Source organism: Mytilus galloprovincialis, unplaced genomic scaffold, assembly GCF_965363235.1.
Source record: "Mytilus galloprovincialis unplaced genomic scaffold, xbMytGall1.hap1.1 HAP1_SCAFFOLD_75, whole genome shotgun sequence".
In the NCBI taxonomy this organism is placed as follows: Eukaryota; Metazoa; Mollusca; class Bivalvia; order Mytilida; family Mytilidae; genus Mytilus; species Mytilus galloprovincialis.
This window is the reverse complement of record NW_027468015.1, coordinates 36,454-48,892: the sequence shown is the minus strand read 5'-3', so window position 1 is coordinate 48,892 and position 12,439 is coordinate 36,454. Positions and strand designations below refer to the sequence as shown.

The following is a 12,439-nucleotide window of genomic DNA, read 5'->3' as shown; positions in this document are numbered from 1 at the left end:
CTGAGTCCAAAGAAGGGCCATATTTTGGAATGGATATTGTCATAAGCATAATGATACAAGTCACAGTGGTTATTTTTTACAAAAAGAATAATATCGTTGATAAAAATGTTTAATAAGACTGGACCTAGTATAGAACCCTGTGGTACACCTTTATTTATATCAAGCATTTCATTAATGCTTAACGTTTGACCAATTTTGACACATTGTTTTCTATGAGTCAGATAGCCATTGAATACATTTATATTAGATTCACTTAAACCATTGTGTTTCAGCACAGTAAGTATTAAGTCATGAGGCAAGCAATCAAAAGCTTATCCACCAATATTGCTGCCAGGTATATATCATTGTATAGGGCCTTTCCAGTCTTCGATTGATAATTATGTTTAATAAAGTCGACTTTATTTAATAAAGTCAAAACCTAATCTAAATTACAGGGAAAAAATGAATTAAAAACCTTGAAATGACGCCAAAGTCTCACTGGCTGTCTAAAAACAAACAATTCAATTGAAGGAGCACACTCACGTGCTTGTAACTATTCTTTGCAAAAATAATGTTTTATGAAGTGAGTCTAGAAAAAACTTGAGTAGACAAAGACAATTTACAAATCAGTCATTGGGTTTATTTCTTTAGTTTTAGCAGTGTAGAAATACGTGGAGCTTTTTCGAAACATTTATTTCATTTATTTAAGTTTTTCTGATTATGACAATTCTTGACAATTTTTTATGATTGCTTCATTGATTATCAATACCTGGATTCTTTCCATCGATAACAATGTTGTTATCCCTATGTTCTTGATTACGTTAAAAAAAGTTTTTAAAGATCTCGCATATTTCCCCCTGATTGTTCTCTATAGCCATGTCTCTTGTAAAATGATGTTTTTGTTATTGGCGCACCCTTTGTTTGTAAGAAATAGTTTAACTCTAAGTCAGATATCTGTTTTGTCTTAGGGTCACTTGCACATCTTTCAATAACGAAAGTGTTTACAATTTTTTTTTTATTAAATTTGGTTACAAATAAAATTAAGAATCAAAATGTGGAATGTGTCAAAAGAGACAACAACCCGACCATAGGGCAGACACATTTCTTTGAGCCTTATACGCTTTCCAGTTTGTTTTAGCGTTAACCTGTTGTATATCATTCTGTTTTTATGCAAACTAATAATTCTTTATTCATATATGATATATGTCCTGGCAACATTTTCCTGTTTTTGGTAGGTGCGTGTTCGTTTGCTACCTGAACAAGGATTTTACTAAAATGTCTATAATAAGCTGCTGCAGTGCTTTAATCATCATTACATCTATCAGTATCCTAAGCTACACCTTGCCGATTATTAAAACAAATTCTGCTCGTTAAAGTTTTTAAATTTCTACAATTATTTAAAATTCTTATATGACGTGCTTCATTCGCTATGTGAATAAACACATGCTCTAAATCCACGGCTGGTAATCTACACACGCAGAACATTTGGTTCTGCAATAAAAACCGTGAGAGGATTTTCCGGTTGTGCTTGAGTGGAGTAATTGTCACCGCTTCAAAAGGTATGTACATTTCTAAATATAAATTTTCTTATTCAACTGATCAAAATATTGAAAATCGGAGAATGTCATGCTGTGGTGAATACTTTAACGAAGAGATACATGTATCATTTACTGTTGTACGTAGAGTTGAACTCCTACAAAATCAGTTGTCCCACAAGAAATTGCCTAAAAAAGTGACATTTCAATTTTGAAATGGTTCTATTTACAGACCTACAAGTTCAAATTTAGTTTTTTTTTGGGCAATGGGTATGAATGTTGTTTTTGGCGGCGTGTGCGCTGTCCGCCGTTGATAGACATCTTAATAATTCCAAAAACTAAATTTTTTCATGAAGTCATGCGTGAGGGAATCGGTTCTGATTGAGGACATCGTGAATGCGTGAGGGGAGGTACAAATCTTATCTTTATATTCAAGCTATCAGTCGTTGAAACTTACCTAAATTTGGCTACATTGTTCATGAAAAAACACATATGTGAGTGTGCTTAAAAAAGTTTACGAGATTGGATTTCGAAATAATTGTAGGAACCTAGGTTTAATAATATGTTTCACGAAGAATAAAGACAAAAAATGTTGTCAACGATTTTGTTTTCTTGCTACAAGTAAAAACTAGACCGATTATTTGCCCACATCTGCAAATTTGGAGACAGATTTGCAATTCAATAGTTAGACTTTATTCACATAAAGAATATTTGGTGATTTATTGTAAAAATCAAAATCTTTAAACAAATATCAAATTTTGTGTTTTTAGAATCATCTTTTTTTTTTTTAAATAAACTATTTTAGGGGAGATAACTCCTCTCGTAAATGTATATAACATGAATCTTAAGCTTTTTTCAACTGATTTTTATAGTTCGTTCTTATGTTGTACTGTGACGTTATGGGTCATCGTAAATTCGCATTTTACTATTTTTATGTATTATATATAACTTGTTCGTCCGGTCACTTTTTCTCGGGGATCGGTTTTCTCGTGCTTGAGACTCAATGTCCAGACTTATTTAAACAAATAATAAGTTTTCATCGGCGATATCATTTTCTTAGATATATGTGGTGATCTCTGTGACGTATATTTGACGACAGGACTACTCCCAGAGGGTTTAGTTCGCTTCGAGGGCGGGGATAACTTGTATCTCCATGGCTTTTTGTAGAGAGTCAATTTCAGTCCTCTTTTCCTTTTTCCTTTGAACAATGGCATTTTCTGAAATTGAACAAACAATTAATAGTTTGATTTCATTGAATCAGTGATCAGTTTACATCTATTAAAGTATAAGGATAAATCTGTGCTTTTAATCAGCATTGATCACATTTATTGAGTCAACAAAAGTCACAAAGCCAAAGATTAAAAAAAAATGTCTGTACTTCCCCTCACGCATTCACGATGTCCTCAATCAGAACCGATCCCCTCACGCAGGACTTCACGGGAAAATGTTGTTTTTGAAATTATTAAGACGTCTATCAACACAGGACAGCACACACGCCGCCAAAAACAACATCCATACCCATTGCCCGAAAAAAACTACATTTGAACTTGTAGGTCTGTAAATAGAACCATTTCAAAATTGAAATGTCAATTTTTTAGGCAATTTCTCGTGGGGCAACTGATTTTGTAGGAGTTCAACTCTACGTACAACAGTAAATGATACATGTATCTCTTCGTTAAAGTATTCGCCACAGCATGACATTCTCCGATTTTCAATATTTTGATCAGTTGAATAAGAAAATTGAGATTTAGAAATGTACATATCCTTTGAAGCGGTGACAATTACTCCACTCAAGCACAACCGGAAAATCCTCTCACGGTTTTTATTGCAGAACCAAATGTTCTGCGTGTGTAGATTAACAGCCGTGAAATCCAATAAAATTGGTTTGCACGTGCGTATATTGACTATACTGCAAAAAAAATGAATGTTATCAAATTGGCATGCATTTAATATATTTTTTACTTAAAACACTTCCAAACTCTTTTAAATGATGCACATGTTGTTAATAATTCATTTATTATGACTAACGTGTTGCAATTCGAAATTGACATATTTGACCTAGATACGACAACCGTTCATGCTCTCTGTTAAAAACCCCTCCCTCTGAAAATAATTCGTGGAAGAGCCTACACAAACGCTCTACACTTATACACATCGGACATAGAAATTACCTTAATTATCCTAATCAGAATCGAAATAATTGATGCAAAATAGGTAGCCATTATATATATTCGTGTTATTTGAGCCCACACTATCGCTATTTTCTTAAATAAGTGTGCAATAAAACAGTGACGAAAGATACCAAAGGGACAGTCAAACTGTATTTTTTTGTGTGACAATAACACCTAGTGAACACAAACTTTCTCAGATTGTATTATATAAAAATCAATTTTACTTAGTATGGTTGTTTGATATCATGTGTAGTTGACCACATTGTTGTGCCATTTTGATTATATCATTTTGTATAAGAGTTAGCAACACGACGGGTGTTACATGTAAAGCAGGATCTGCCTACCCTTCAAGAGCATTCGTGTTGCCTAGCTAGTCTTTATTTTTTTTCTATGTTGACTGTGTTTTGTGTACTATATTGTTTGTCTGTTTGTCTTTTTATTTATTAGCTATGGCGTTGTCAATTTATTTTCGATTTATGAGTTTGAATGTTCCCCTGATATGTTTTGTCCCTCTTTTATGACACTTTGGATATGTTTTGGAGGTGTTTTTTTTACAATCTCTCTACACAAGTCTTCTAGTTGTCAAGTATTAGGAGAAAAAAAATGAAGCGATACTATCAATTTTACGTGCTAATAAAATTATCAACCAATTGAACGAAATCCAGTCGGAAAGAAGACAATCGTTCTCAAATATACAAATAAGTCAGTCTTTCTCAAATATAGGCACCAAAGGTATACCAATCAGTGCCCAATTAAAAAAAGACAATCTTTATGAAATAAAGGCAACATAGATGATATCAATCGGTTTCAGTTTGGAAAAATACGATCATTTTCAAAATTAGGCACTAAAATTTAAATCAATCGGATTCTAGTTGGAAATTAGGCAATTTGTTTCAATTATGGGCACCAAAACTAAATCAATAATATTTGATTTGAAAACCCCAATATCAGTGATAACAAAGGGTTTAAAAAATAAGGATGTGAATAACTATAACAACACTTTTCTAAGTTAGTCAATGTATGCCACAATACACGTTTGATAACGTAACTGCAACTGTAAAAATGACTCAATGTATTATTTGAAATTTTAAGTGCATTTCGTGTTATTTTTGCATTTTCACATTTATAGTAAAATTTGTTTTGTCCACTCAAAATGCTTCAATAAATCAATAATATTTAATTTGAATAATTGAATACATGCGTAAACCATCTCCAGCTATAAGGGTTATAATTGGAGGTCATATCAATACGCTTTCAATATTCCGCTAAGGTACTCAGCAGATAGATAACCATACAGTTAACTAAAACACCATTGCTCATATTAAAGTTTATTCCTAATTCTGGCATGAATGTATATAGACAATTGTGTATGCAGGTAAAAAGCTGCAACAAGAATGAAAATACCATATAATATTTGGAAAGGCTATTATATTGAAATACTGTCCATTTGTTTTCAGATCGTTTTGAGTTTTCTTTACAAGATCGATTGCTTGTTCTTTGTTGGTGAATGAAGTGAGACCATCGTCCACATAAAAATCTTTACATACAAATGCACGCACGTCTTCATCGGAAGTTGCAACAGCTTGTCGAAGGCCGTAAGAAGCCACGGCAGGTGAAGGCGTGTTACCAAACACGTGAGATGTCATACGATATTCGATGAGAGGTTTCGAAAAGTCATTATCTTGGTGCCAAAAGAATCTAAGGTAGTCTCTGTGATGATTTGACACTCTGAACTGGTAGAACATTTGCTCAATGTCTCCAGTTATAGCAATAGCATTTTTACGAAAACGCATAAGAATTCCAACGAGGTTATTTGTAAGATCTGGTCCTGAAATTAATAGATTATTTAACGATACGTCTCCGTACATTGCAGACGAGTCAAATGCTCCCCTTATTTTGTCTGTTTTTTTATGATGATAAACCCCGAAAAGCGGAAGGTACCAACATTCTCCTGAAATAACTTTAGGTGCAATTTCCGCTGCACCGCTGTTCAACACTTTCTCCATAAATGTCATGAAATGTTCACGTTTTGTTTGATTCTTACGCAAACTAGTGTCAAGTATCTGTGCTCGTTTCCAGGCTTGTGAGCGGTTGTTTGGAATAGGTGGTTTTGGTTGTTTAAACGGTAATGGCGCTGACCAATGACCAGTGTCATCCTTTCTAAAATCCGTGTCCATCAAGCTAAGAAATTGTCTATCTTCAACAGAAAGTCCTACTTTGTTGTCATTTGTCGTCCTGATGAAAATGTCATCTTTGAGATCAATTATCTCTATGTTGTTCTCGCAAAGAGGGAACGTGGTGCATCGTCCATCGTTGAGAACATGAGTTTTACGCACACTGATTTTGTTTGGAGCATGTATTTTGCCCATGCACACTTCTCCTATTACCGCCCATCCTAGTGCTAATCTTTGAGCGAAAGGTTCACCTTTATCTCCAGTAATTTGTTCTTGCACATGATGAATCTCAGGTATATCTCGACCAGCCAAAAGTACAACTCTGATGCTCGGATCAAGAGGAGGTAAGTATGACGAAATACGATGAAGATGTGAATATGCAAATGCAAATTCTGGAGTCGCAATCTCCGGTAATTCACTAGGAATAGAATCGCATTCAATTACGTCTTGTAATTCGAATGTAGATTTGCCATCAATCGATCGAACACATATAATGTTAGCAACTCGGCACTTCATGGTCGAATTACCATTACACGAAGACATGTTAAATTGTGCATGTTGTCCTTGAATTCCAAGGTCATCAAAGAGTTCTGGAGTAATCAAAGTGCGGTTACTTTGATCGTCTATGGCAGCATAGACTCTCATCGACTTATCCGGGGCGTTTGGTAAGTATACATCTACTAGAACGGTCTTTCCACAGGACCGACCAACCCGGATGTCACCACAAAGAGTGGTACATTTGACAGTTACATTGTCCTCACTATGCTCCCCGCCATCAGCTGTGAGAGGCTTTTCATTATCGGCTTGTGTTCGATTTTGAGTATATCGGTCTATATGCATTGCTGTGGCATGGCGTTTGTTTCCAAATACGGCACATTTAACATTCACTGTACAATTGGAGGCGAAATGTTCATTTGTTTCACAGCATTTAAAACAAATTCTCTTTTCGCGTAGAAACTTCTGACGATCTTGTATTGGATATTTCCTGAATCCACGACAGTCGTTGAGGGTATGTACTGCCTTGTGTAGTGGGCATCTAACTGAACTTTCGGAAGAAACTTCTAGTCTCCTGGATATCACTGACAGACGTTGTTTAGAATAAGCAGTTGAATTGACACTAAGGCAGGATCATTTCGAATTCGACACATGTCTCGAATATAACTTACAAAAAGATCATATAGTTTTACACAGTCTTTGTTTGTAATTGTTTGAAATGCGTTTAACTTACGTTTGAGTACGCTTTCAACCATTTCAGGCCTACCGTATCTTTCTTGTAGACGATCGTATATTCTTTGTAGACCTCTAGGCGGATCATGAGCATTAGCAGCACGGATGATTTTTGCAAATTTGGAAGATTCTGTACCCAACCATTTGACCAATAAATCCATTTTTCAAAGGGTGTTACGCCAAGCTCTCGTGTTACACTTTGGAATGATGCTCTCCATGATTCGTATGTCTCCGGTTTATCATCAAAGTTTGTGAATCGCGACAGCAGAAAGTCTTTTCTGTACATAAAACGAGTTATGTCTGTCATAGCATCATGTAGTAGAGAATTTGTAAAGTTAGCATTGGGCTGTACAGGATATTGTGATAAAGATGGTTGAATGTTTGGTTGACTAGATAGTGATGTGAAAACTGTATTTACAACACTCGGAATTTGAGGAACACTTACAGCTGCACTAAAGGCCTGAGAAGCAGACGAAGCAACCACAGGAATGTCTGGTTGTTGATTTAACCATGATGCAACTGGTTCTTGAAAATGCACATTATGGACATATTTACTATTTCGCACACTTCAGAAATTATATCCTGTTCTTGATCACCTTGTTCAAGTATCCGCACCTCAGTTTCAGCTGCTGCGACTTTACTCTGTTTATGTCAGCTTCAATGGCTGCTTTTTGTTTCATAAGTTCGCCTTCCTTTCTAACAAATTCCAGTCTCACTTTCTCGGCTTCTGCCTTTGTCCGCTTACTACTTGCTTTTGAACTTCCATTTGAACTACTTACTTGTGATAATTGTTCAACTAAGTCAGCTTCCTTTTTCTTAATTTCAGAGTTCACTTTTCTGTATGTTGAAACACACGTCACAACATATTCATTATAATCACTTATCAACTGTTGTGATTCATTTGTATCAGCTCTTGTTATGAAACTTTTGTATTCTTCAGACCGACGACAAAAGTTTTTATAGCGACTGTCAATATCTGTATTTAACTGTCTTAATGTTTCTAATGTGTTGCTAGAAGGAACAATTATCATAAGATCTTCGATTTTAGACCAAATCTTCTCACATTTTTCGCGCAGTTCGTTACTCTGGTCGTCAAATGGTTTGTTCTTTAGGTGTAAACTTTCGGTCACGCTTCTCACGCGTTTCAGATATAAATTTACACTATCTTTTTACTATTCCGCTAAGGTACTCAGCAAATAGATAACCATACAGTTAACTAAAACACCATTGCTCATATTAAAGTTTATTCCTAATTCTGGCATGAATGTATATAGACAACTGTGTATGCAGGTAAAAAGCTGCAACAAGAATGAAAATGCCATATAATATTTGGAAAGGCTATTATATTGAACCAAAAATACAACAATAAAAGTGTAATGTTCTTGCTTAAAATTGATATAGTTAAGTAAGTTTAGTAGATACAAAAAACAGCATTTAACAATTTCAATATCAAATCAAATAAATGAATGTGCTATGAAGTATTAAAATTTGCTTTAACATAAACACTAGAAATATAGCTCAGACGGGGTTCCTTACTCAAAATATCATAGGAAAAATGTATGTAAATACTCTGCTCTAGAACTTCATAATTAACTTATTTGCATCAAAAATAAATATGCACATACAAAATATAAACCTTAGTAATAAATATTTAACTTACATAGTGGTTTGCCATAAACGGATGATAAAGCTACAGCTTGATTAGTTTAACATTGGCCCAATGTCATTGTGGTTCACAATTCAAAACAGGAAACAGGATATCAACAAAAGTAAAAGTGAAAGTGAAAGTGAAAGTAACTTTAAAGTGAAAGTGAAAGTACAATCACATAAGGTCAAAATGAAAGTGAACAATTAAAGTTCTCAAAAATGAAAGTAACTAATTACTGATAATAAATATGCTATACAAACAGAACATTCAAGGAGGTCGAATTATTCACTTGCAAGTGAATAATTCATCGTGGGTGTTTCTTAGCTTATGTTGACAAAATTGAACAAAATTTGCTGCTAAACGCGAATTAGAATTTCACTTTATCACTTTCATTAATGATTCAACAAAAAACATACCTTTTTTTGTATATCTCGTAGCTAATGCCCCTTTGAAACCCCAACAGTCAATTTTTGGTAATTTTACAACTGATGCAGAACCTCGAGAACTGAAAGGCGGAGTCCTATTGGTCTCATATAATTATATATAATAAAGCGCTAAAATTGTAAAGTATAGTTGTCATAAATTCTGTATATTTAAATACCGCTGGAGATCAAGGCCGTAACTAGACATTTTATTTTAGTGAGGCAAAGTAAATGAGCCGAGCGAAGCGAGGCGAAAAATTTTGGAGGGTACTGAATGAATGGTGCAAAAGCCTGCATTCTAGGCATTTCCAGAGAGTTTGATAATGTTTTAAATTTGGACACTTTTTATATAAATTTTTCATATTTGTAACACTCCTAAACGTGTCCTTCCCCCCAAACGTGTCCGATTCCCCCAAACGTGTCTATTCTCCCAAAACGTGTCCGTAATATTTAATATTCCCCAAACGTGTCCAATTTCAGAACCCCCAAACGTGTCCGATAATTGTTATTCGCCTAAAACATCTCCACTATTACACGTCAGAACGTGTCACGTCTTTTAGCGCTAATACATGTATGTCCTAAATGAAATCGATAACGTTTACGGCAATTCTATCAAGAGGGAAGCAATTGATGAGGTATTGTCCAGTTGCAAGTATTTCATGCTCATTCATAGCGAACATACAAAAAATTAAAGGTAGTTGAATTAATTGTTTACTGTGTAAATAATTTGTGTATTATATACTCCGGTGATGTCCTTTATATCAATCCGACGGAGATCGTTCAGCAAAAATTGTATCCTGTGGAATTGTTAAGTAAAACTCCCTGGACGATATGACCAGCTACAAATATTACAATAAGGGAGATATTGTTGATTACAGAAAAAATCCTGCTATGAACAAAGGGACTGCTGTTTTTAGTCGCGGTTTCTAGCGAAGAGGTGTAGTAATACAAAAAGATAAGTGTCCTAGACGAGGCACATTTTACACGGTAAAAGATGATATAACAGACTTCTGTTTTCAAATAAACAGACACTAGATAAGAATGGCACAATAAAAATGTATTTTTACTAATTGCAAATTAAATTTGTACTGTATCTATTAACTTTAGACTGTTGATTGCGTATTTCAAGTTGCAAGTATTTCATGCATATTTAGAGAGAACATACAAGTTTAAATAATTTTACATTTCTAGTGTATAATTTACTTTAGACTGTTAATTGCGTATTGTCCAATTGTTTCATGCATATTTAGAAAGACGATAAAAGTTCTAATTCGCAGAGAAAGGGACATTTTGACCAGGTATATGTACAGTTAATATAAACATGTTTGCTTACAATTTACATACGACATAGCCGAAATGACCCCCACACTTTTACCCAGCTTATACTGCCGGTTTAAAAAAAGACCTAACGACTTTATCTTTATTTTTAATGAAATGGTAGAATTATTATACATTTATGAAATAGCAATAACCAAATAACGCTTGATATGGACACGTTTGGGGGTTAGTTGAAAAATGGACACGTTTGGGCGCCCATACATGTTTTGCAGTTCAGTGACGTCGATGTGGACACGTTTGAGGGAATTGGACACGTTTGGGGAGAAGGACACGTTTCTGAGTGTTACATATTTAAAGACATTTACTAACACCAAATGTTTATTATAAATTTATATGTCACATAAACATCCAAATATCAATGTGAGTCTGTCACTAGAACATAGAACACACATCGATTCAGTAGATATTGCCAATTTTTCTATGACCGGTTTTGTCACATTGTTTCAGAATATTTGGTCTGCTGACATCCTTATCGCCATGGACATGGAGCATGGCAAGACAGCATATTAATCTCTCGCCACCCTTTTCCAAGTTTTTAGTCGTTTCGGGGCAGTCTGTTTCTAGCGGTAACACACTATCATCAACGCCTTCTTCTGATTTCTTCTCCATCAGTAATTCGGTAGCAGCATCGGTAGTAACAGTTTCGTTTGCAAAAGGGAATTAAGCTTTCCTGTAAGCACCATCATACAGTCGCTGTTACAAAATATTAAACTCGCTTTTATGCTGACAAAGAATAAACAAACAAGGGATAGACAGAAATAAGATACATGTATAAATTATTCTATCTAGACTTAGTTTACTTGTATGAAATGGGTACAGGGGAATTGGAATAGAGTTTTCGACGTTTACATGGACGTTCGTGATTTCAAATTATTTCTGGAAATAGTTAGTGGTAAGATATTTTAGTTCAGAATCTATAAATTTAGGGGTTGGGGTGTCCGATTTCGAAATCCCGAATATAAAGGTGTAATACCACCAAATCATGGTACGTCACATCCGGTTGCATACGAAAGTAGGTCTAAAAAAATATTCCCTTGAATTTGACCATTGTAGGTAATTAATCCTACATTTTATTGCAGTAAAACTATTTCTGTGTCATAAACATATGTCTTGGGTATTTCAAAACACCATTATTTTTTATTTGTGATTTCTATAGAAAATTTTGTAATCTTGAGGTTACATGGTGACTAAACCTTGTACACAGATAGAATAAGGGGAGAAATTTGATTGGTTAACTTACAATGATGGTTATTTTCTTATATGCAATGAAATGTTATGTGAAACTTTTTCTATAGAACTGGACAGGATAAAACTTTACTCATGCCAAGTATTTCTTTATTTGAAACAAAGATAAATTCTGCACAATTTTTTGAAAAGTGCAAATTTAACAAAGACTAATAGGGGAAAATCAATGGTGGTATTACACCTAATATGGGAAGCTGTACATGCACCTATGGCCTTGTGAGTAATCTCATGTGTTAAAATTTCTTGCTATTTAAGTGAAATAATACAAAAAATGAAATATTCTGAGTGGATTGAGTCTCCAAAACACATTTTATGAGAAAATTGTCTTGAAATAGGACTGTACCATGAATATTCAGTTGACAGAACAAGCCATACTAAGTGCATATATTTATTTTTTTGGAGGGAGGTGGGCTTTTTCTCCTTATTTCTTATATTTTGCTATGATATAACATTTTCCTAGGTAATACTTAAATAAATATATAGTTATAAGTAGATGAAATTATTTTTAATGTTGTAACGACAAGTTATTCACTAAAAGAGAAGCCTTTTATGTCCCTCTTTAGAACGCGGCGTAAATTTAATTTTTACGTAAGGACTTATTGAAACCTTCATGGAGACAGTAAACTTTTATATGGATGGTTCATTCTGCTAAAATGCTTGAATTACTCATTTCTTATAACATTTCCACCATAAATGATTG

The 12,439-nt window shown here is 34.3% G+C and overlaps 1 protein-coding gene across 1 annotated transcript; it reads right to left on the bottom strand.

The window, feature by feature from the left end:
* Window positions 1-4,921: 4,921 nt before the first annotated feature.
* Window positions 4,922-8,965, bottom strand: LOC143060134 (uncharacterized). The gene is made up of 2 exons (XM_076233543.1): window positions 8,747-8,965; window positions 4,922-8,384 (listed from the first exon to the last, which is right to left on the bottom strand). The coding sequence occupies exon 2, from the start codon at window positions 6,697-6,699 to the stop codon at window positions 5,020-5,022; it is 1,680 nt and encodes a 559-aa protein (XP_076089658.1). The 5' UTR covers window positions 6,700-8,384; window positions 8,747-8,965; the 3' UTR covers window positions 4,922-5,019.
* Window positions 8,966-12,439: the final 3,474 nt, after the last annotated feature.